The following is a 27,175-nucleotide window of genomic DNA, read 5'->3' as shown; positions in this document are numbered from 1 at the left end:
CTCTGCACAGAAACCCTAATCCATTTTTGAGAGATTTCATGACGAAATTCAGACCTAAATGAGTTTAAACACTCTTCAAAAAGTGAGTGTGCAGATCTGTCTCATGATAAATATCACGATCTGTTATTTGTGACCTGTAAACAGTTCAGACTCAGAGTTTCTACCTTCAGGATCAGACTAGCTTGCTGAGTCTTTTTTTGTCTTTTTTGATTTATAAGTCTATCATGCAAATGAATTCTTTAACTATAATTGAACAAACCAGGTCAAGACATGCTTAAAATTAAGTAAATTACTGTTTAATTCTAAAATTAGAACTCTGGAAAAAAAACTTTCTAAAATACATTTTCCATGAGAGCTTCAGAATCAGTTTATATACTAATGTTTTATAAACAAATATTTTTAAGGTAATTTAACAGACAGGAGAAGGAAAACCACTGACATTTCTGACAATATAGAAATGAGAATAAACCAAAACAGAAAGCAAAATGTTAAATGTACACTGGTAAGGCTACCACCTTCCTAGGAAGGTACAGCTAAGCTTCTATAATGCTTTCTAAGGAAAAACATATCAGTGATGTGGTGTGCACACACACGGGAATTTGTAGCTTATGGCAGTTTGTCACCTCATATTTAGCTTTCCCTGTTTTTCTTGTAATAGCCTACCATGATGCCGAGATAATATGTTTTTTTCTTTCTCAAAAGAAGGACAACTTTCAGTTAGTTTTACAAAGCTGGAATTGCTTTATAGCATGTCTACTCTAGTTTATGCCATGCACTACTCACTGTACATTCAAATTTAATAGTAATCTTTTAACATCTGCATTGCTTTACAGCTGCTTAGGAGTGTGTGTCCATATTCAGAAGTAACCTCTTGATTCTATAAACACTATGTCCATTTGTACAGCTGTTCAGCTGGACTAATTCTGTGAATGAAGTTTTGTATATACATAAATATTTGCAGATCAGAGCTTAAATATGTACTCAGCATTAGAGCTAACCAAAAATTGTTTCTTCTGCCTAAACAAATATATTCTAAAGAAAGCTATTTTTCATAGTCATCAAAACTGTTCTATCTTTTTGTGGTTTTATACTTTTGATTGAAAAAAATATATATCCTTAAGGATTTAGTAACAAGAAACCTCCAGATTTATGATAGTACTAAAAATTGTTATTTGAACAAGCAGTACTTTTGAGATTCCCACATTAAGTTTTTATTTTAAAAATGAAGAAAAGACTTCCAAAAGGATATTGTTTATTTTTAAATCCATCTACTTATGTTTTAACACCAGATTTTTCAAACATAAGTAAAATGTCAGTCAAAGTAATTTTCATAACTTCTGGCTATTTGACTCTTGCTGAGGGCCAAATCTTCTGCTGACGTAAACTGGCATAGTTCCATTGAGGCTAAATTGGCATCATTCCATTGTATCAGGTAAGGATCCAAAAGTGCTATATATTCCTATCAAAATGTCGTTCTCCATATGGTATGAAATTAATAGCAAAAATCACACTTCAGTAGTTTTCTTACTTTTAAAAAATCTAAGCTTTTTAAAGAAGCCATAAAATAGGAAGATAATAGGATAGCTAAGACTTTCTAAACTTTAATTATAAAGCAAGTACCCCCAGCAATAATTGTTGGACTTCAAGCTACAACTTGTATCCTATAACTGTAAGCACTATGTTTATTTAGTACATTCAGTTTTTCCTAACATTTCCTTTCTTTACAGAATATCTTCTATAAATACAAAACAACCTGTTTCTTTGACTCAGTATGAGGAAAGTAATGAATCATTTCATATAGTGATGTGCTGAAGATGGTATAAGTATTTAAAATGCAGATCAAATGTAACTTTAAACAGCGTATCTGTGCCTGGAATTCCAAAAGTGGCTAGTGATTTATGAGTGATTTATTTAGTGATTTACAGAAGTCTATGTGAAAAAATCTAAGCTGTAAACTGAAAACTGAGAGACAACTTCTTCCTTTCCATTCCTGTTCACTATTTCTTTTTGTTTTAATGGGATTTTTTTGTGAACAGTTTGTCCCAGATTTTAAATCATAATGTAATTTCACTTGTCAGAAGAGTATTAAAGTATAAGTGTCTATGAAAATCAGTTCATGCATCACTGTGCGTGTAAACTTAATCATTAAAAATTTGTTACTTTTCAAATTTATGTTCACTTGTGTTTAAATGAAGTTCTGTGATTTCATCTTCTGTGCCTTCGGTTAGAGTATTGACTTATACACAGTTAATGTGTCTAATTACACAAATATTTATTGATGTGTGTTGTTCCATCTAACTCAGTAGACTCACTTATCTGGTGCCATTCAGTCAGAGTTTGGTCTCTCCTTACTATTCAAAAAGTAAATCTACTTAGAGATATCTTCCAAGAAAAAACAAAAACTTTCTAATGCCTGACAGATGCACCAAAGTGTCTGTTTTCTTATTTAGCATTGATTTTATAATCATCCTGAATATTCTTCTTGCTTTTCAGTTCAAGAAATAAATTAGAGTGAAATTCTGATAATGCACCAATCTCTCTCTACTTTCCGTGTGGATCTCTGAGCTTCAGCAATAGGCAGGATCTGACCTAAAATCTCCTCTGTTTCTGTTTACACACAAGAAAGTGAAGGACTGCTCAGATTTGCATTTCCCTTGCTCAAGTCAGGGATGAATCCAGAATTTGGAGTTACAATCATTTCCATGTTCTTTCTCATGTTAAAGGGCATCTTCTAAGTAATATACAACTGTTTCTGACACCTCACAGGGAAGGAAAAAAAACGTGGGATAAATAGCCTTTAAAGCTTATGTTCCTGCTAGGAGGCTGGGGTCATATAGTTCTTCCAAAAGCTTCTTACATAATCAGTTATCCTAAACACTGTCTCCCAGAAGATGTATTCACTGACAAGGATCTTGTAGCTCTACTGCTGAGCTATCCATCAAGCCGTGTTTGCTCTGCCCTAGCAGTCAGATTACAATCGAGAGTGGTAAGGTATGCAACGCTGTGGTGTGAAAAGAAGGTGACACATCACGCATGTGCGATAACCGAGCTGTGCCATGCCAGATGTTGTTGCCTGTTGAGGGGATGGTTGGCATGGTTATGGAATGAGCCTAAAAAAGTGTGGCATCTTTGTTTGCTTTGTTATATATTAATGTCATTTTATTCCATTTCATATCATTCATCATTTCGTACCACCATAAATGAATGTATTTATTTGCATAGGACAGAAAAAAAGTGTGCAGCAATTACCATGATACTGAATGAACAGGAATATTAAAATCAAGTGCATTTGGTTTCCAATCTGGCAATGTGTTTCTGAGGTTAGGATAGTGGATGTTCTGGCAGTCACTTAGGAAAGTATTTCTTTGGGGAAATAATTTAGCTACATGCCTGCAGTACTTGGAAGTAAATCGAAAGTAAGCATTAGCTTATAATTAAGCATTAAGAATTTATACACTTCAAATGATTTACTGAAGTGGGACTCTCCAATCTAAAACCTGGGTATTTTGATTGCTTTTTGATTTGACTCCTGGACCTTAAATTAAATTCAAAGGTTTAAATGGACATAACTGTATTATCTGTTATTTAGCATAAGAAGCACTTTCTTATCATCATTCTAATGTCTTCATTAGAAAACCTCATTGTCTTCATTTGGGAAAATAATAATAGTACATCTATTAGAATTGTTCTGAATATAATTGATTTAACTGCTGTCCAGTGAAAGCATAAATGCACTTAGTTGCATTTAGTTGATTGAAGACTGCAAAAGTTTGTTGACAGGAATGGTCAGCACTTGCCCTGGTAGCTTGTGAACTTTAAGAAGTTCAAAAGTTTGTTTTAGTTTGGATATTTACCCATACTTAGAGTGAGACAGTATTTATAGAATGAGAAATGGGCCTGAAATTTTGCAAACCAGGAAGGAGTTCAAATAACATTTCAGATAAATTAGCAGATTGGAAAAGGATAGAAAAGTCAACAGAGGAGCTTTTCTCCTGCTAGACTTGTAGTTCTGGCCTAGCTAAAGCCTATATAATTCTCTCCATTATTTCTGAACAAAGTGGCAGACAGGAAGACACCAGTGTGTGGAATGATAAGCTGATTTAAAATGTACCTCACTGGAAAAACAAGGAATTCTAGTTCCACTTTCTTCAAATTAAATTCCCTCTGTCATGCCTAGAATAGGATGAAAAGCAAGTGGTATATCCCGTGTTCTCCAGTGTCCCGGGGACAATTTGTCTTCAAATGACCTGTCGAAATCTCAAATATTTTCCCATCTACACAATATTGTTACCTATTTTCAAGAAACAGTTTGGAAGAAAAAAAATGTCAGTGGCTGTCAGGAAAGTTGGGAAGTCTCTGAGCCACAGATTGTTGTGAACAACGGAGGAATAGAATAAAGAAAGTATCGCTCCATGTGTGCCGGGCCAATGTTTGCTTGGGGAGTTTGCAGCAAAAACAGAACAGTGTTTTTAGGGACTCTGATAGTCAAGCCTGGAGTTTGCTTATATTAATTCAGAGATGTTTGCTGCATTTGTACGACGTGAGGCATGTGGCTATGGTTTAATTTCAGTCTTAAGTTGCTGCAATCCAGAATGATTTTTCAAAGTGCTGTGACCAAGGAGTTGCCCCAAGTGATTAATGGCTTTCCTTACATAGCTAGTTCGACATTTGTTTTTTTTTGTGAGAAGGAGGGCCAAACAGTGAAAAATATTTGAATACAGCTGCCAGTCACAATTTATCAAGGCAAATTTTGTGGTTATTTTGTGTAGTGAACAAATGGGCATGAATAACACCAGAAAATATGTTTCATTTATAATTTGATTTAAACTTTCAACTTGCATCTGCTGGGGTGAAAAGCTAGCTAGTGTGTCACTTCACCCTGCTACCTATATTTCTTCTCTTAACTTTGTCTTTATACTAATTTAAGTCTAAAAGCCCCCTATAATATTATTGAAATATGTTCTTCCTTTATCCAAAAGCTGATTTAACTTTTTGTATAGACCATAGATTTCATCATGCGGGTGACTGTGGTTGCAGAATAAACTTGGATGATCTTCATCTTGTGTCTTTTGGAAATTTTCAGGGTTAGTTGAGCAATATTGCTACTGACTCAATTTTATATGTTTTATTAATCTCCAGAGCTTCTGTGAAAAAGACTTAAAGATTATTCTGTTCTTAGGCCAACTGATTTTAGAGAAGATCCTGTGTGGACGGATATCCTTTAAATTTTTTTTCCTGCACTTGTTTATTTTTATATTATTGCCAGCAGACCTGTATTTTATATATATATATATATATATATATATATATATATATATATATATATATTTATATATGGAGAATGCCTAGTATTAATACTGCTAAGGACTGTAGGAGTTAGAGTACATAGTGATCAAGAGTTATAGTTCAACAGATAATCTCCTAAATAGTAAAGCTAGAAAAAATTGTAAATGACTGACAGCATGTCTTGTAGCCATGCCCATTTTTTTATATTAAATGTTAATTAGAAGTTTGTCATTTGAAACCGTATTTCCAACTATATTCCCAATGTAATGTTGCTCGCAGAATAACTTATGTACAGGCTAGTTGATATTTAAATGGAAAAAAAATCCAGCAATAGCATCCAGCTAGCAAACCCTAAAGTAAATGACCATAGACGTAGGTATCAAATTACAGTAACTATCAATTATTCAGCTGGAAGATACGAGAAAGGAAAGATTATTATGGGGTCCTATTTATGAGTTACGCACTTAAATTTAATGCTAGTTGGTGTATTTTTTAGAAGGAGTCCCAGATGGATTTGGGGCTTTAGTGGAGCTTATTCAAGAAGTGTTGCAGGCAGCCAACTTCCACTGATGTTCAGTGTCCTTTATACCTTGGATTATGGTTTAGTTTTCATCTTTTCTCATGTTTGTATTTCATCAGTTGTTTGAGGCCAGTCAAAGATGTATATTTTATTGGTACAGCTCTGTGTTCAAATAAATTTTGGGGTCCAGAAATAGAGAACCTTTGAAAGGTTATGTTGGAAAAGATATCATCCATCAGGAAAAGGTTTTCTAAAACACTGGTGGGTATGCAATAAATATGAAATCAGAGGTAGAAGATCTTGAGATGTAATGGTACATAATCCAAACACTGTGTGACAGTTAGGCTATATTTAATGTAACCTATGATCTGCCAATTTAGAAAAAGAAATGAGATTTCAATTCTAGCATACATGCTAAATTCAATTAAATCTAACAAACATGCTGACAGTGTACTTTTTATTTCCTCATTCATAGAGAGTCCATGTGTTTAACTAGTTTAATTGTTCAAAATAAAGCAGCGATGGGTACTTTACTAAAAAAAAAATTACATACAATTCTGCAGGAACACTTAAAGATCTGCTGCAGGAGACAACCCTTGGTGCACAGTAGAATAGTTTTGAATACTTGTTGCCTCACTAAGAAAATACTTAATTTCTCTGAAAAATAAAGCAATTACTGTTTATGTATTTTAATCAATAAAATATAGCATAACTTACAGATGCTATTAAAATTAAGAAATTAGGCAAAAAGGTCATTAATTACAATATATAGCTGGAGTACAATAGTAATTTTACATCCAAATAGCTGCATTTTACATTTGAATCTAAATTTGTAAACTGCACTGAAGTCAATTTATTAGGTATTACATACATTATACTGTTCTTATTATTGTTCAGAACAGAAGCTGCCTTATTTTAGATTCTGTTTGCAGACCTATTTGCACATCCATTAATTAAAATAGGAGACATGCATATATTTCTGAAGTGAAGTTGGCCATAGATCATAGGACTAGAAAACAACTCTTCCTTAGAGGACTTCAGCTTCCTGACCAAAAGCAGATTCATCTTTCTATTATTTTTAGACATCCCTAAACACCATAGTCTTGCCATTTCCTTGTTCACATTGGCTGCACAGAATCAGATCTAATGGTTATGACTGTATTAATAAATGAAACAGCTTCAAGGAATGCTCTCTAATGCTGGAAGCTCAGAATATCAAATGGTGGGCTCTTACCTGCACCACTCATTCAGGTCATGATGTAGAAGTCTAAAAAGTTCATTTTTCCCTCACTGTATCAGTCTCTTTCTTCTTTCCTAAACCAAACTGAACACTATGCACTAGTAATTCTAAGATTCAAATAAAACTACTTTCCTGTCAAGTCAATAAACCCTGAGTGAATACTGGACTTTTAATGCCACTTCATAAGTTATTCCTCATAGTTGTATTATAATTCCTACCCAGTATGTTTTGCTAGAATATTTTCTTTGTTGTTTCAGGAAAGGATAAATGAATTAATGTTTGGTAAAAACTATTCCTTTCTTTTGTAATAACAATTACAAGTAGATCAAATCTTCAACTCATATTAATGCTTATCACCCCAAAGAAGTTATTTTGTGCTAGTTGCAGTTTAACTTTGTGAAAAACAATCTAAATATTTGTTCTGACTTTTTCTAAGATTTTTTTGTTCGGTTCAAAAGATGGAAACGAAATGTGCATCACGCAAGATAACAGCACTGAGGGACAGATAAGCGTGTTGATTACAGACTGTTCTTCAACTTACAGTTCTACACCCTTGACGATACAGTTCAAGAGCGATCTGTTGATTTGCCAACAGAAGCACACTAAAATGAAACAGTTCAATACACAGCCAACTTTACTCAATTTCAAGCTTTTTAATTGAATGTCAGTCAATTACACAGTTATAATCCATATCTTATTTCAAATACAAAGTACTATAAACATGCATTTTAAAAAGCACGTTTTCTTAATTTAAATCGTTTTCCTTTTTAGAAACCTTTGCAACTAAGCAGTAAATTGTGATTATGGTAACAACCACAGAACATTTATTACTAAATGTGATTATTTAAATTTGATTTTTTTAAAAATCTTGTTTTCTATTAAACCAGCATTTCCCAATATTAGATCCTTTTCCAGGATAAAGTATTTCTCACTTTTCATATAAATAAGATTTTTTTTTTAGTGGTACTTATGATAGGACTTGAGTATCTAAGTAAACAGAATCACAGTAATTCACCAATCATCTAATTTACTCTTAACCTTTTCTACCTTGTTCCATGTCCTATTTTGTTCTTCTTAGATGCTTGGTATAGCGGCTGTAAGGATATTAATTTGCAGTGAATTTTCAGGTTTGTTCTGAAAAGCAAGAAAGTTGTGGTCAGTCTAATATCCTCTGACAGAGGATCTGAAATCTTTTGTTCTTATTGAATTAGCCTATCTTCAGCTCTCGTGGACTTCATTTTTCAGATTGATAGCTTCACAATTAATAAAAAAGAGAGCAACTGAGGAAGACAGTCTCCTCACAGAGAAATATCTCTAAAGTACATAGGGAAAACATTTTCTGAAGGACTTTGACACTTAAGGCAGAGACCGTGTCTTTGACCTGGCAGACTGAAAGGATGCCAATAGGCAAGTTTGTTGTCCCTAAGTAAAATGAATTTCAGTAGTTCGTTCTGGTAGATTTCAATGAACAAACCAGGGCCAAATCATAATCTAGCAGGACAGGATACAGTCCACATGTATATACTACGTACAGTTTCAGGTGGAAAACAAGCTTTTTCAAAACTTTAAGTTTTTTATCATTCTATAATGCCAGGTAATCCAAATGAACTGTTTTGGTGGTCTGCTTAGTGTGAGAATCCCTCAGCATAAGGTGATAGGTTGGAGGATGTTAACTTTAGCAACATTTAACAGAATATTTTCTCCTTCTCACTTATGTCATCTCTGTATTGATGAAATCTGAATTTTCTAACTAGTCTTTGCTGAGGAGCTGATTGCAGTGAGACACTGGGAAAGGTTAGACTTGAGCACATATCATACACTAGAGATAAAGAAACAGCATGATGGAATATCACTTAATATTGGCATCAGAGCTTATGGAGTTTCACAGTTTTTCCTCAACAAAAATATTCCTATGAATATAGCTATTAATCTTAAGGATGCTTATCAGAAGAATTTTTGAGGAAGCCATAGTTTTAATAGTAGAATTAAAAGGAAAAAATGGATTTTTTTGTTTCTTAGCTTTTTCTTTGTATTTATGGAATAATTATGGAAGGAGAGGTTATGATTCTCTTAGGAAATCAAATATTAAATTCTATTATGTCTATTATTTTGGAATAATAATATGGAATAATATGAAACATTAAGGAATTGATGTCCAGATCACATTTTTAATCTGCTTTATTTACACATTTGAGATGCAAACATAACATTCCACTGTTTTTCTGTAGTAGTCCATTTAAATAATTTCAGGGAACATATGCACTACATCTGAAATAGTTAAACTTCCAGCTGACTAAACACTCATTGCAATTTTCCTCATTCACTGCAAAGGTCTATGAGTAAACTTTGTGCACCATATAAAGCAAAAATGTGCATGACAGAGATCTGCCAATTAAAGAATTGTAGGTGGAGGGATGAAAAGCCTTTTGCATAACATTTTTCCACAATGTGTATTTATGGGCAAACAGCTTTTATTATCAATACTTATTTTACCAAGTGTAAGTTTATCAGGTGGAGGTTTCTAAAACTTTCTACATATCATGAAATCATAAGCATTACAAAATATATAGCTAGAAAAGCTATTGTGAGTACCAATTAGAATTTGTTCTAGTGAAATATTATGATGTCTTAATGTTCTAGAGGAAAGATACAGAGTTTATTATCAAGGTAAGTGCAATATTTATTTCTTTTTGAAATGAAATCCAGAGACATTCTTAAAGCATTATTTTTTAATTATCAAATTTTTAGCAACTATAGCTAAAATCTGTTCTACCCCATTTAAGCTGTTAAATAAAACCACATTCATCTGGGCTTCAAGTGCTTTTTCGGAATCAAGCCAGGATGAATTAAAACAGTATAAATAAGAAACTTCTGTCTAACATTGGAAGCCATGAAAGTTAAGTTCTGGTGCTGATGATGCTGAAGTAAAAAGAATGAAATGTTCATTCTGAAAGATACGTAATTTCCTTTAAAATAAAGTGTGTGGCACTAATCATTCTGAACGTAAGTGGGTTGATGCTAGAAATGTATTCTCTATTCTCAGAGAGAAGAATGATTGTGTCCTGCTTTACATTAATACAAAAAAAAAAAAAAAAATCGCAACACAAGGAAAAAATTAATCCACATCCTGTTAACACTTCACCCAGGAAAACCAAATCATAGAATCTGATCTTACTCTCACTGAATTCAGGGTGTTGAACTTAATAGAAAGAAGATGTCATCACAGCTGAGTCCAGTGCTATCCCTGCTGCTCTAATTAGACTTTAACAGTATTAGTTTCTCTTTACCTCATCTTTACTTCATTTCCCTTGACTGGAGTACAATTTCACCAAAATGTAGTAGACTAATCATTAATTGGCAGCAGTGTATAGACAGAAACTTTAAATTGACAATCTCAGCACTAGAATACCAGAAATTTATAGAAGTATAGTGGTTTCTTCTGCTGGCTGTGTGTGATAATGGTTTTTCTGCTCATTTACATTCAAAAGTAATTAAACTGTACAACAAAGCTATGTACTGTAGTCTTGGTGTAATGTGTGCTGTTTTGAGGTTATACAGAGATCCATGAAAAGATCACGGTGGGAACTGTACTTCATTTGCATTGTCACTTTCTAAAAATTTACAGAAACAGACCCTTGAAAGAATTAGGTCACACAAAATGTGGCCTAAGGGCTTCTTCTTTCTGCTTTCCCCAGTGGAGCTCTGCAGCTGATGCGATAAAAACTGTTCTACATCAATAATTTTTGGAGTTTATGTTTCCTGAAAAATTTGTTTGGCTTATGGAAGTAAACTGTCTTTTTCATTCAGTAGGAAGATTTCCTTCACCTTCATTCTAGATCTGATTTCTTGATATAAATGTAGTGATGTTTCAACACACATACAGGTGTAGACTAAGTGCTGGCAGCTGTAATGATCTTCTGAATCTTCTTCAAATGATTGCAGTTGCATGTATTGCATATATTAAAAAGGCATGTAGCAATAATGTAAGGAAATGATTACAGTAAATGTTGTTTTCCCACTGGATATTGTAACTTATGTATAAATAAATACAGCCGCAAAGCTGATATATTTTCTTTCTCATGATGTTTCTAACCAAAGTCTGAGAGTGTTTCGTTGTCAATGTGTGACATTTCCAGTTACAGGCGTAGTGGATGGTTGTGGTCTTCCTGTACGTCTGGTACTCCAAAAAAAGTTATAGAATAACAACACAGTTAATACATTTTCGTATTAAAATTAAGCTAATTAATCAGTGTAGTTGGAAGATGGGGGTTACCTGTCTCTCATTTAGGCTTCTGTAACCAGTTGGCTTACATGGAGAAACATGAGTACAGCTGAAAGCAGTGTTAGCCCTTCTTTCTTAGTACTTTGTACATGCTTGTCTTGTTTGCTTCCTTAGGAAATGCTTTGATATAAATAAATGTGCTTTAGTCTTGATCTTGAAATCACTTATACACTTACACAACAGCTTCCTGAATCAAACCTATATCCACTTTTGATACCAAGAACTGCTTTTTATATAGTATGAGATTTATTTTACCAGGCAATTTTGCATTAATTTTGTTGACATCCATTTTCTGAAGCATCTGACGCACATACTTAACATTTTCTCGCCTTTGTATCCCCCTTGTTGTATCCTCTTCCTTTTTCAAAGCTTTTGGTGTTTATGTTTTTTCTTTATACCTTACTTAAGCTTACAACATTATAGAGAATGATAAAATCTAAATTATGTTTGTTGTTCACTTTGCCTTATGCTCACAGCATTTTTTTCTTAAGTGGTTGGAAAAAACCTCTTGTGAGTACGACATAGAAAGACAATCTTTATGTATTTTCTATAGGGTGCCCAGTACAATAATATGTTTAACTGTTATTGTAATATAAACAAATAAGAAGACAAAGAATAAGCTGCTATCACTTTTAGAACAGTTATTACTTCTCCACAAACATAAACAGCCATAAATAAATGAAGATAGATGTAGAATAACCACCTGTTAGGAAGTTTTTTCAAGTCAAAACACTTAAAAATTGGCACTGCAGATGTATTCATGTAAATCTGTATTTAGTCATTTAAGTAACTGGCCTCAAGTACAGATGTTCAGCTTCACTGCAGCCTTCATTTGGGAACTGGTGAGGGCTCAAGAGCAGCCCACTCAGGTAGCTGCTGAAAATTGGATTCAGGTGCTTAACTTTGGTGTCTGTGAAAACATTGGCCCAAGTTCACGATGTAGCAAATGGTTTGTCTTACAGCTTCCTCGCTGCTGGCTGATGTACACAGGTGTCAAGAGTGCCTCTTTCATGAGTAACTAATTTGATAGTTAGGTGAAATTTCCCAGATAATGCAAGATGTAGATTTGAACACCTACAGGCTGAGGAATGCTGTACTTGTCCCCTGCTTCCTGAGAGGGTGCTTCACCACTGGGTTTCATATAAGCAAGGCTGCAGTGGCCCTTGTTCATCAGGCCCCTTTTTTGCCTGCCTTCCTAAGAATACAAGGCTTATGAGGACACATGGTTATTCTTTTCCATCAGTCTGTTACCCCTGTCCCTCAACTCCCAATACTTTTAAACCTATTGTCCAGTTTCAATCAATCTGGAAATGTGGCAACGTTTCTTAGAAAGTAAGCACCTGAGTAGAGAGGAGAGATCCAAATCTGTGCCCACACTGAGAGAAAGGTCGGCAGAACTTATATATGTTCGTTATATAGGGTGGATATATAATATATACAAGTGTGTATTAGCTAGAGTGTCAGGACAGGCCTCAGCTTATACAATCTTTTAGCTGGTAGAACTTATGGAAAATTTGAATTATTATTGTAAATAAGTGTAGCAGAGAAAGAACACACATCCATGGGAACGAGAATTTTTCCTGAAGGTAGATGTCTATTACCATTCCTACCAAGAACTGAGCGTGACATAACATGCTTTCAAAGAAAGCTGTCAGTCTCACCCAGCTCGTGGTAGGAATGGTAACAGACGTCTACCTTCAGGAAAAATTCTGGGCTGCAGCTATTATTGTTCCTCTGCTATAAAATCATGTTTTTCTCTTTTTGAACCATTTCCACCAAAAAAGCTGAGATCATTACCCCTGTTAAAGCCAACCTGACCTGCTGGATGTGGATAAGTGACAATAGCGAGAATATGTAAATAAACTGATGTTAGCTTGATTTCTTCCATGTCTTCTGAGGATTCTGTGACAGTGATTATAATCTCACTGCCAGATGACTTTCAGCAGTTTCAGGAGCTGTTGAGGCAGATGGCTGAAGCACTAGATCTGATAACAAGTATGCCTAAGATGACTCATTGACTCTTCAGCATTTTTTGAGATTAAGCAGAGAGGAAAGCTTATGCTTCTATATAATGAGGGTATTACCAAATCAGCAAGAGAATGACTCTATTTTTGATCCATATTATTTAAAGGAATGCAGACAATAGAAGAGGAGAAGTCTCACTCTCTGGGAGTTTACTGGTTACCTCTTATTTCGAGCACCAATGAACAGCTTCACTCCACCATCCCAATCTTTAAAAAATCATTATTTAAATGGACAGCATAAGCTTCTGTGGGAGCCTTGTACAGTAATTAATACAACTGGCATTCCTTCTCATCATTTTCCAAAGCAAACTTGTAAGTAGGTGAGTTCTTACTCAAAACTGTAAAGCAAAGATATTATTAGGATCTGTCCCAGCTAGAGAAGTACAGATAAACCTAGCTACCTTTCACCTTGTTTTAATCCAAATGACACTAGAAACTCACCAACCTCAGATATAACACATCCATTTTTATCTGGTATGAGACTTTAAATTGCATGAAATAATTGTGCTAATCCATAATATATGTACTTGTATATGTTAGAACCTTTATGGAACACACTTAAGAAAATTCATTAGCCAAGTGAATGTTCTTGGCTTCTTTTCCTCCATTTTTATCCTTTGTTTTTCTTTGTCTTTTATTCCTGTCATGTCTACATTCTTGTCCTTAGGACAAGAATTGTGTATTCTGCTTATCAGTCAGGCACACAATAAACTTCTGTTGTTCTAGGAAGAGTAATTCAGGAAGCACTTTCCAGAAATCGCTGTTCAGTGATGAAATTTCTTGGTGACCTATAAGGAATTTTGCTCACATGCATTTATAGACTAGTATATGTTATTCTTTTCCCTTAAAATAACATCCCATGGTTTCCTTCAAAAGTTGTCAGTCTGCATTTGCTGCAGTTGTTCAGAAATGCTCAGTAACATTTTTCTGATGCAATGCGTTCTGTTATTCTTGAGCCACTGCTTCCCAGGGTACTAATTCAGCACTGCAGTGGCAGAGTTGGATCAGAGACCTTTAAACCCACGGCAACCATTAGCATAAAGCCATCGAGGAGGTGAAACTGTGGCCTACTGGAGAGAGGCGATAAAGGAATTTTGTGAGGTGTTGCTTCTCTCGGTTTCCTCTGGAGGCTGACCGTATCCATAGCGCAATAAGAATTGCAGGCAAACGGCAAGAGAAACAGTTCCTGTAAAAAATCTCCCATTTAGATATTAGTCATGCTGACTTCCAGGCTTTCTTTTAAATGTGTCCCAAATTTATTAAAAAGCCCTCATGACTTCCCTTCATAGGAATGGCCAGTTCATTGCTATTAATGTAAAGCTAGATGTGAGGTAAGTGTGTGTATGCTCACAGATCATTCAAGTGCAAGAAAGCCTATTTTAGTCACCAGGGGAGATCTTTTTGGACAAGTTTTTGCTTTTGTGCTTACAAAAATGCAAACTGAGAAGTATTGAAACAGTGCACCGCAGTGCTATTGAACTATTTTCCCAGCAGTTAGTAAGAAAACTCTAAGCTAGTGGAAGCTGACCAGGTGCATTCAGCTATATCATTTTCTTCTCTTGTCTCTTCCTCACTGTCCTGACATACATGGATCTAGGGGTGTGTGTGTGTGTGTGTGTGTGTGTGTGTGTGTGTGTGTGTGCGCGTATAGCAAGCTTTAGGTATAATTTGAAGAATAGAAGTGGTTGTATTTGCTTTATAATGCCTGAATTGGCTGAGAGTAACATGTTAAAAAATTTCTGATCTAACAGCTTAAGGTCCTGGCACAGCAACACATCAGGATAGTGAACACTCAGATAAACAGTGCAAGAGAGACACCCTCATAGATGGGTCTATACGGCCTATAGATGCATAATACTTGCAGCAATTAAGGACAAATAAAGCAAAATATAAATTCACTTGAGAAGAAAAGAATTTTTTCAAGCCTTACTGTTGTTCAGGCTCACTGTTTTTGTAATGAAGTGGAAGTGTGTTTAAAAAAGTATTACAAGCTGAGCCAGAAGTGTTGCATTGTTAGTAACTGAATCATGTTTTGTACGTGAAGACGCCCCCATAGGTATCTAAAGGTTACTACCTGTGTGAAGGAGGGTGGAATTTACCCTGCTGAACATGTCATGTATCCTATTCACATGCAGAAAAGGCAATTTTATTTCTATGCATAGTCTCAAAATAGATAAGTTTAAAGGTCTACTTCAGTAAATGTGTAAAATCAAGTGTGGCTTTAAGAGATTATGATCACAATTCTACAGGTGTAAGCAGTGTAAGAAATAGCAGCATTTTTTTTTCTCTGTTCATGCATGCCAATGGTAAAAGAGCATCATGGACATAGCAAATAAGAAAATGTATTCTGAATCTTTTCTCCTGTAACTAGAACCTATGGTTACTTTTTTTTTTCCAGAAAAATTATATATATATATATATATATAATATATATATATATATATATATATAACTTACAAAGTTATAAAGTTATAAATAAATTTTAAAAAATAAAAAGTATGTTAAAAAGTTTTCTCTTAAAATATCATCAAATATATGAATAATTACTTGATCTCAAAAAAACTTCTAACCATTTTCATGTTTTTTTTATACGTGCCTCTTCTGTGCATTTACTTCTTTGATTACGAACAGTGATATTCAAGCATCACAAAAATGTTTGTGTTCTTCTAACTTGTATACCACAGTCCCTTTGTGAAAGTGTTACGGGTACAGTTAAAAAATACACGTGATAAACTGTGATACCATTCACATAAATGACACAATGAATAATGATTTTATAGTGGATATTAAAGGAAGTAATGTTTTAAAATTGCATAAGTGGCCAAACAAAAATGTTTTCTGCCTACTGCAAGAATGTGCCAGTTTTCTACGTCTCAGTAGGTGGTCTTAGTAGTGGGAGAGGTTACTGGAAAAACGTGCAAATATACTGTCTTTGTACAAACCTGCTGATGTTATCAATAGCATTTTTTGCTGAGGACTGAAGATGCAATGCTTTAGATGCTTGGACTTGCCCAGATACACCAGTGAAAAATTCTTTGGCTTTCCCCTTAGACTGAAGGGCTACACATGCCTATAATTCTTACTTTCCAAGTAACAACTACTGCAGTTCAGTTTCCTTCAGTTTTTTAAATCCAGCAGAGCAGTTCTTCTTAGACGAATGAAAATAGCAGACAACTCAGGAGCTGGCAGTATCAGCATGCTTTGCTGTTTCAGTCCCTGCAGTAATCTTGATGGCAAGCTGAACAGATAAGCAGTCCTGCTTGAGATGGCTGGATGCTGGCCATTATTGAGATAGGTTATGCAATGCGGTTTCACAACGTGCCACCAGCCAACCTCCCTTTCACTGATTTATCTCAGGAGAAATACATGTTCAGAGAAAAGTGTGCTTCCTCAGTTCATTTAATATGAGTAAAAAGTGCTCAAGGGCTCTCGGAAGGAAGATATTTAAATGCCAATATTTAAAATAACTTTTCTTTTTAAAGAGAAGCTAAATCAGAACAAGATTTGAAGAACTCTAAGCTATTATGTAAAGACCTCATATCCCCCATTCTTCAAATCTCTCATCCTTCAGTTACTACTTTGTAATTTTAAAATAACACAAAAAACACACATTGAGCATTGAGGGTGACTGCATGCTATATTTTCTTTTTGCTGAGCTATAGTCTCAAGACAGTGATAATATGTCTTCACTTCACTAAGTGCCATTGAATACAAAAGAACCTTTTTTGGCATACCAAGATAGAGTCCCTTCAAGTTGATGCTTCAGATGACTAAACTGCTGCATAAATCAAGTTTTATAAGTAAGTTTCTTATGACCTTAGAGATTGGATTTTTTTTTTTTTTTCATGTAACTTCCATGTTACTTATAACTTGCGTGTAGCTTTCCTCATAAATCTGACTTTGGAGTGAGAAGTTCTCAAGCATTCAGCCTGCGATGCTGAATGCTGTTCAGCTCCTTCTTTCCAGAACATACCTGAGACCCTTTCTAAATACCAAGATGAACAACAAAAGGTAGAGATGTAATTTAAAGAAAATAACAGGTGTTTTCCAATGAGAGCCACTAATGAAATAGCTCTCTATATTCACTTATCTTTCTTCACATTTAATGCAGAGAAAATTTTGAAAACATAGATTTTGAAAAACATAAACAAGTAAGAGACAGTTTGGTGAGAGATTCCTAAAGCTTTACCAAAAGACATTCCAGTCTGCATACGGTGTACGTGTTGTTCCTATACTGCTTTCAAAAGGCTTCAACTTTCACAGTTCAAAAGCTGTGAATCTGCAGAAATCCCACACCTAGGGAATATGATTTTCTTTCTCTTTAATCTGTTTTACATTCCTGTATGTAAAGACTACACATTATAATGTATTATAGTTGCGTCAAAAATTTGTCTTTTTTCTGCTTGTTTGAAAAGCTGTTATAAATTCAAATGCAAGCTTTTCTTACTGTAAAATGAATGGCTGTTAACCAGCCTTTGATGAGCATTTATTGTGATGTCCTTCCTGTTGCTCATAAAAAGAATGCAAATTCCTATCTTGGGAAGGCTTTTTTTTTTTTTTTTTTTTTTAAATCTTTCACAGGCATTGATACAGTTGGAAAACATCAAAACAAAGTAGTAATCAGATCACTACATTTGCCTCTTTTTAAATTTAGTTTTAAAAATGTAGCAGAAGTAGTTCTTCTGACCCTTACAGTACAGTTATTTGGGGAGGGAAGGGTGTTCTTTTCTCTGTCTGGCTTGAGGATAAAACAGTATATCTCATTTTCAGTGCTATCTGTCCTTTAAGCTGTATAAATTCAGTCTTTGTCCCATCACGATGAAAGAAATCTTGGCAAGTGCACACAGCCTTTCATAGCCATCTCCTTGTCCCTGCTCAAATCGCTGCTGAAAACGCCTCAATTAACTTAAAGTTCTTGTTTATTATACTTAATTAGGGAACAGAAGGAACGGGCAGGTTCAGTTGTTGTATTCTACAACTTATAGGCATATCTAGTAACTTATTGCCAAAATATTCATGGGAAATTTTCAACATATTGACCCATTTTGATATGGTTGCATTCTAGTGACAAGGATAGGCTCACCCTTCTATCCCTGAGTTACAAAAGCTGTCACTGAAGTCATTCATTTGTCATTGAAATTTCTGATGGGCAAGCTATGCCAGACAGGGTCCTTAAATAGTAATGATTTTGAAACTTTCATTTTGAAAAGTGAATTTAAACACAACGAATTCTATTAGTACTTGACAGACAGGCAAACACACCAACTATTATTAACACAAAGTAATGAATTACTGAGCTTTTTGCTTGTAAAGAAAAATCCAGGGCTTGCCTTCAACAGCATTCTAATTACATAAACAAAAATATTCCAGGGGGAGAGGGAAGGTTTGTCAAGCATCTTGATTTTAAATGTGAATTAACTTGCTGTTAAAAACTGACTATTGCATTGTAGGTTTATGTTTTATATTGAAATCAGTGAACTTTAAGACATTTTGGGACTTTCACATTTGTCACTTTAAATTACTGTATACAATAAAAAATGTTTATTCCAGAAAAATATATTTTTGCATGGTTGTTATTCCTTTTTTATTTTTTCTGCTCTATTTGGACGAGTAGTTAGTGAGAAATAATATGGAAATATATTTCAGTTCAGGCCAACAAAGCCATACAGATTTTGCACACACAAACATGTTTTCTAGCGAACAGACAGTAGTTACTTTGTACTAGCTTGTATATATCGAAACAATTGGAAGAAGGTCGGATTCGCATCAGTGGTGCAACTCTTGTTGCGCTTTAAGCACGCTTTGTGACCTAATATATTATTTTGCAACAGTAAACAGTGTATCAAGGCCACAGATCTCGACCTCGAGCTTCTGTTCTCCTGTTGTTCACGTTGTTTATCTAAGATTATTTAATGCTACTTATTTGATATCAGTAGCACAAACATGGGCAAACATCAAAGTCTAAATTCTTTAGAGTAAAAGTAAGTAAGTGTTTAAGTACTTAAGGAAGAAAAATCTCAAATAATATCTTTCTCATTTTTAAATTCATTGACCAAATATTTTTGCTATCACTATTTGTTACAAAGGCTATGATTTCATTTTCATTTTAGTACTTCAATAATAAAAAAAGAAATCTGGACTTAGAATAGATTACATCTGATGTTGCTAACATTTCCTGGAAATGGAAAACTGTGATAACAGCTGCTATCTTGGCTCATTTTCAAAAATTTTTTTTTTAATACTGCAGCAATTTACAAGTAGTTAAAACTATCTCCAGTAGGCTTGCATCATTACTAAAAACATCATAAGTCAGTCAAATGTTTCCTTTCCAATCAGAGCACTTCCTCCACTTATTGAACTGCTGACTTTGTGGATAGTATTTATAGTAACAATACTAACTTTAAAGGAAAATGCTAATTTATGAACTAAGCTAAAATCTAGATGTGTATGGAAGATGACAACAGAAAGAGTCCCTATTCTGTGTTAAAACAAGGTGTCTCTGATGAGAAATAAAGCAAACTTGAAAGCATCTTGTTTACATAGACAATACACAATTAATTAATATCCAAAGCATACAGTTTTTCTTTCTTTACAAAACCTATGATAAGCAGAAACATTTCTATACTAGTATTTGCTTTAGATTCTGAGCATACGTGCTTTCTTTGTTCTCCTGCAAGCTTTGCAGTACTATAGTAATGTGATTAACACTCAGTGCTAGTGATGAAAAAACGAGTGAAGAGCCAAGTTAACCAAGACACAAGGAACTCTAAATGTGGACAAGGTCAACAAAAAGGGCTGTGTGTAGTCAAAGATTTTGCCTCCTTAAGCCTTTTAGTGCTTTCAATTTTAATGTTTTAAAGTGTTTTGAAAAATACAAGTTAAATCTGTGTTTGAAAATACAAGTAAATTTTTAAAAAATATTTTTCATAGTTTCAGGTCAGACTGATAATGAAAGTTTATTAATTTTTCAGCTAAAGTTGTGCCTCTTTCTTTGGTGTACGGTAAAGCTCCCCCCAAAACACTATGTGTATACAAGTTAGAATCTACTACTATGCCAAAAGCTTATTTTTGTTTTGTATCAAAACAGATAATAGTTCCCCTCATGAAACTGAAAACCATCCATCTTCATCAAATGCTTATTAAGATTAAAGGACTTCCCTTAAATTGTAATTATTTGATTAATTATTTTAGTACTTAAGGACTAGTATTGAAGCACTTCCCTTCATCACATCTGAAATGGCTGGTGAAAGCTCAAGGGTGTCGGCATCATTTCTGGTTCTGGTTCTGGTCTACGCAGAGCAAACTGAGGTATTTGAACTTGAGCAACCTGATCTATCTTTGATATTGGAGCTGACTTTAAGCAGGAGGTTGGACCAGATGACTCCAGACGTTTCTTCCAACCTGAATTGTTCTATAAACTCTTCTTTCTGATGATCTAGCTTTGGGACTAGTTTGTGCAAGGCTGCTTGAAGTGTCTGCATGCACATGATCAACACATGCCCCAAGAAACATTTAAAACTGGTGTTTCTGTTGCTCTGAGCCATCAGGAATGGAACGCAGGATTTTCTGTCTTGGCTAGTAATGACCAAAAGTCATAACCTTGTGGTGACTCTACCTGAATAAAACGAACAAGCAATAATCCTCCATTTCCTAGCAGACAGGAGGATTTGAGAGTATTATCCTGGAGCTTTTCACAAGCTCTCAATTAAATGGACAAGGAGACCAGACTACTTCATCCCTTCCAGTGTGGACAATTTCAGAGGTGAATTCTGAGCCCCAGTGGCTGAAACAGGGAGAAGGAGGCCTCTGTCATACTGCACTGACTCGTAAGAGCCTTTGCTTTCCACTCCAGTCAGTAAGCCACTACTTTATAGCAAAAAAAAAAAATCAATCTTCACAACAGACCTTTGGAAATTTTATTATACTCTCAAATGCACCTGAGCAGCGAACCTATGAGATATGAGTGCTGATATGCAGGCATGGCAATCGATACATCTGACATCAGCTTTGGTTTATTCCTTCTTTCTGATTCTTCCTCTAAGAAGGAATAAAGTCCTGAATTTTGTCCTAATTTTCTTAATGTTAGTTTGTGTTCCTTAACTGCATATTGTTCTGTAATTGACTCTTCTGTAGAAATATGATTCCATAATCAGTAATACATCTGCACTTCACAATACAATTACTGGGTTTTTTTTTTGGGGGGGGTGTTGGTTTTTGTTTTTGTTTTTGTTTTTGAAGTAACAATGATGTTATTCAGTTAAGTGGTTAGTATGTGGGATTACTGTAATCATTTTAATTGTTCAAAAAGCTTGTTGAACTGAATTAGCTTCTCAAAAATGATTTTTACCATAGTTATAGTTTAGCATAAATAGCACTGTTATTATTTAAACTAAAAAGTTAAAAAATATGATTCATGACTGATCTATTGCACAGCTTTGAGCAAGTCACTTTACCTTTTAAGGTCTTTGTTGCTCAAGATTCAAAAAAAAAGGAGGAATGCTGTTTATTTTTCCAAGTAAAGTTTTATGGATTTGTATATAAAAATTCATAGTGCAGGAGCTCTCTATTATTGATTAGTAATGGCTCAAAAATTTCTGTTCAGACAACAAGCTGAAATACATGTGTGTGAGTATGCACTGATCAACATGAGTTGAAGGGTGAAAAAGAGAGGAATGGCCTTTGAGTTACAATCATTACTATTTATCATAATACTTCATCACTAAAAAACATGATTTAAGCTGTGGACATGGGCCTTGCTTCAGAAATCTCTTCAGGAATCACTTAAGTGTTATTGTTTTCTCCAAGACCAAGCATTCCTGAGGTATTTAGTATTTACTGAAGTTCTGTTCCTCCAATAATAGGTGTATAATGATTTGAGTTTTAATTTTTATTTTCCGTGAAATAGAACCTTGGAAACAGCCACCATCAAAGCAGGATTTCATATCTGTGATTTACAGAGAGATACTTTGACATATTTGAGAGATTAAAAAATTCTGTTCAAAACCTGGTGTTCCTTGAAGTGAAATCTAATAAGCTGGAAGAATGTCTAAGATGCTTTCAGATGCTAACAAACATCCAGAGATAAGATGAGATCTGACTGATATTTAAGGTTTGTTTTACCTTTCTCCTCCCATCCAGGACTTAAAAACTGCTCTATCTATCAAGCTCTTAACACCCTGAGATAAATCTGGTTTGTTCTTTTTTAATGCACTGCAATTTTTAATCCGTAATATTGCTGTATTGAAATTTAAAAATGAAATGGAATGGAATACAGATAACACTAGAATTTCCTTAATACCTTGACCTGTGCATATAAGCAGCATGTCTAAACTCAAATACAAACCACATTTTAGAGCAAAATTCAAATCTTTGTTCACTTCCCTGCCAAAAGCTGAGTTCAGCCCCAGAGGGTGTGAGTAGGGTTTCCTCAGCTACGGCAGCATCACCAGCACTTGCAGCAGGGCAGGGAGTGCCACTCCTCGGCTTGGTGTGCTGGTGATTTCATCAGCTAAAGCAGGTCTTGACAGGTGCAAAGACTTTTTCTTCATTTTTAAGAATCATGAAAACCTTTGGTGCGTAGTTTAGGAGACTGGGAACTGACTTTTTGATCCAGAAAGTAAAAAAAGAGACATTTTCCTGATTCTAATCCTTCAGATCTGTTAGTACTGCATCAGTGCATTTCTTCGAAGCACAATAATAACATTTGTTCTGAAAAGAGTTCTTGATGCATGCTGAATTTGCCAGACATTTCACTTTGAGATGAGGATATGACAAATGTGCTTTCTAGCATTTTTATGTTGATATATTCTCTCTCACAAAGGACAACTTCATAAAGAGCTTGAATCGGATCCACATTCACGCTTTACATATGCAGCATTTTTGTGGCTGACAAAGTTGGCTCCTCTTGCAAACTAACTTGGAAATAAAGTCAAATCAAAGAAGGGCATGCTGAGACCGCTATACTTCAGTAGCTATTTTCTTCCAGCTAATCATCATTATTATGACTAGATATTTACCCTTAGGTGTATTGAGCAGATCCGTCTGACTCATCCATTCAGTGCTGACATTCAGTACTAGGCTGGATGTTGTCCTGTTGGGTTAATCATTATTTTTTCTGTCTGAAAGATTTGGTAATTCCTACAACTGCATAGAATAGCTATTCTGGGACTTACCAGGTGACTTTAGAGCTGACAAAACCTTTCTGGTATTGTCCATTGTAACCTGTGCCATGACATTAGCATGAATTATGACTATCTCGAGGATACAAACCTTCATAGAGCACAAATGGTCTGTGTGAAAAAAAAATGTAATGGAGGTCTGTATATCACACATTCAGCCCTTCCTTGCAGACTATTTGCCTTATAGTTGCCTCATTCTCTTAGGTATCTTTTAGTCAACTATCTAAGGCATCATTTATTGCTGGGACTATGCATAGTAAAAAAGATATATATGGGACGCTGGAAAACACACTCTGCCACCACTTATCACTATGTCATGTTGGCCTTCTCCAAACTTACTTAGTTCTCCTTTATGCAATATATCACCATTACTTCCTTAGAGTCCATTTTTTTACCACTTATTTGAAAGAATGATGAAAGCTGTGTAAGCTCATTAACAGAGCATGTGTGTAGGCTTAAAATTACAGATAATAGTCAAATGGTTGGAAAGTCAGTAATTCCTTTACATATTTGCCAAGACCTAGGTCAAGGTTCAGGGTTTCCTTTGCTCAAACTGATGAAATCAGAAATACCTCCAGGTGTTCTGGGGAGTGCTGGCAGCGCACATGCAACACAGTTATCTTGGATGTTTTCTGCAAGAGAAAACCATGCCTAGGCAAAACTCCACTCAATTTTAATGTGCTTTTCTTCCTGCATAATGTATTTTGTATAAACTAATCGTATTTTATTTAATAGCTTTCAGTGTTTTCTACAGGCTACCATAATCCATTTTATCTAATATTACAGTCATTTCAGTTGTAGTAAATTTCGCTATCAGAACCCTGGCTTCTCATGTTAGTGAAATAAATAGTTAATATAAAGGAAAGCGTTTGTGTGTTTAAAAGTAATCATCATAAAAATATAATGCCTTTCTACTGAGAAGCCTGGTTCTTATATGTCATATCTATATTTGTGTAAACATTTTACAAAAAGAAAAGAGACAAATGTTTATAGTGATTTTGAAAAACTGAGATATGCATAATTAACTTGGCATATGAGCAGCTATTTCAGAGTAAAATTCATCAAAAGGATTATTTTTACCCCAGAGTTCACCAACTCGATCCGCAAGAACATTGTTCTTCAGTTTTTCCTGGTAATAAGCTCACAAATTTAAAATCCAGATCTTGGGTCTGGATCCAGGAAGGGTGTAAGGGATATAGTGATTGTAGATCTGCACCCATAGGGCTGGTGATGCAGAGCAGCAGGCACAAACTCTACCCCTGCCCTTGTGTGCACCACATCTCTTATGTGAAAGGAGCCCTCTGAGAAGTCGCTTCCATCTTTTTGGCAAAATGTGTCCCTTGCTGGCGAGCAGCGTTATCTGAGATGTTCAACGTGCAATGCTGGCAGGCTGCTGCCGTTGACAGGACTGAGACCACCGGCTGATTTCACGTGGACCACCGTCCTGTGGTGGAACAGCTGCTCCAGCCGCCCGCTCCCCAATGCACCTGGGCCAGAGCACTTTGTGCTCCTACTGAATTGTTTTTGATATGCGTCTTGGAATATACTCATATGAAGATTGTTTTCAGAATATTGTTTTGAAACAAAATGGAATATATTTTCTTCCTTTAAATCTCTCAGTATTATTGCAGGCAGAGTTTCTTGCTTATATTTTTTGCTTTCATAGTTATTTACACCAGCATTTTTTTTTAATTATGCTATGTGTACATGACTATATGTGACCTCTGCTAGTCTGTGTTAGAGAAAGCAGCTGTAAATATTACTGCATCTAAGGGCTGGAATAATTTGTCCGTTTGACACTGACTTAATTTACACATTTTTCAGGGAGCAGAAATTGAATAGATGCCATATAGTACTCCAAATCTCTCTTTTAGGTCAATGACATCCCCTCTCTCAGAAAAAACATAAGCATGTGAATATGATGTTTAACATGGAACAATCTCAAAACAATATGTATTGCAGATGTCAAATCATAACAAGTCTAGCTGAAGTTACATTTTGTAGATAAGTGTTTATGCATCTGGCAGTAGCATTTTGTCCTAAATAAGCAATGTTATAAAATGGTCTTGAGAGATTAACCATCTAAGAGAGAGTCCATCTATATATTGTAGCAAAATGTGTTTTCTTTATTTTTTATTTGGATTTTCACTTAGATACTAAAGTAGTGAGTACATTAATATATTTTAAAGGCATATTGAGTAGGAGCAGCAGCAGAGCCTTAAAGTGATTTGAAAACATCCTGTTTTGAAATACAGCTGTTTTGTATCACAGAGCAAAATTTCCAAGAGTCACAGTAGCTGGCCAGCAATTCTACTTCCCTATGTCATTATTTCAAAACATTTAAGAGTAAACATTAATGTAACTTTTGTTTTTTGTTTTATTAACAGTTAATTCAGGCGATGGGATAGACTACAGCCAGCAGAAGCGTGAAAACATTGGAGATCTGATTCAAGAGACACTGGAAGCCTTCGAGCGCTACGGTGGAGAGACTGCTTATATAAACATTAAATACATGATCCCTACTTATCAGTCGTGCATATTAAACTAAGTTGTGTCAAAAGGGATGATTCCATTTGTACGCTAAAAAAACTGTATCTAACTCTGTGTGGCATCTTGTTAGTCATGCTTTTTTCTCTACAGCTGCTAAAATAGTGGCTTCTGGGGCATTAGAGTGTTAGCACTATTGTGAACAAGTCTTTCCAATACATAAACAGTGCCTGTTCCTTTGGTTACAATGGTGTACTGTGCTTGTTTGTTCCACGAAAGAATTGCTTCTTTATAACAGGACTGACTGGAGCAGGAATCAGAGTTAAACCTTCAGTTGTATAGACAATAAAACTATAATTTTCATACGCAATTCAGCAATTGCTGTTCTGTGTCTGCTTGCCCTGAGGGTGATGTCAGAGGCTGTAACAAGAAGAGTTTATGCTGACTGCTTAATAGGTGTTTGTCATGGAAGAGAAACACCAGTTCAGCAATGCCTCTCTAGCAGCTGTGCAGAGTAATGTGCCTGACACACAATAAAACTGTTCAATGTATATACCAATTACAGTGGGAAATTTTGTACAGCCCATTTGAAAGCTCTATCATAAAATTAGTATTTCTTTCACATTCGTGATCTAGGCTTCAAGGTGTTACCTTTGTATGACACTTGGGTTCCTATTGGTTCCTATCATCCACAAGCATAGTTTCAAAGAAAAAGAAAAAAAAAGCAAGCAAAACTTGAACATATCATATGGAATATGGAGTGTACATAATACATCACTCCCTAATGGCACTACCAATCATGCAAAACACAGTACAGAAATATATATGTATTTAGAGGGCACTGGGTAGCAGTGCTAAAGTCTCTATTGTTGGAGTAAATCTTTGGAATTTCCTACTCAGCTCCTTCCTCCCTGCCTACCCATAACAGGGAATTGGTATAGCCATGCATTTAAGGAGGCTATCAAGATTGACTTTATTTGCCTTATAAGTATTCCTTTAAAAAACACCTCTGAAAAATAAAATTATAAAAATAAAATTTTTATAATTTATAAAAATTATTTAAAAAATTATAATTGTCAAGAACAACTATTTGAAAAACTGAGTCAGCTCAAAAACAAACCAGAAGACATGAACTTTGTCTAAAAAAGCTTGAGATTT

At 35.0% G+C, this 27,175-nt stretch overlaps 1 protein-coding gene across 1 annotated transcript in view; it reads left to right on the top strand.

Moving 5' to 3' along the window:
- Window positions 1-26,374, top strand: part of PACRG (parkin coregulated) — a 265,771-nt gene extending 239,397 nt beyond the window's left edge. Inside the window, exon 6 of the mRNA XM_062572310.1 lies at window positions 25,918-26,374. Within this exon, the coding sequence (XP_062428294.1) occupies window positions 25,918-26,078 (161 nt within the window). The 3' untranslated portion in view covers window positions 26,079-26,374. The remainder of the gene's footprint in view (window positions 1-25,917) is intronic.
- Window positions 26,375-27,175: the final 801 nt, after the last annotated feature.

The sequence above is a fragment of the Rhea pennata genome, chromosome 3 (genome assembly GCF_028389875.1).
Source record: "Rhea pennata isolate bPtePen1 chromosome 3, bPtePen1.pri, whole genome shotgun sequence".
NCBI classification, from domain to species: Eukaryota; Metazoa; Chordata; class Aves; order Rheiformes; family Rheidae; genus Rhea; species Rhea pennata.
This window is presented reverse-complemented; position numbering and strand designations above follow the sequence as displayed.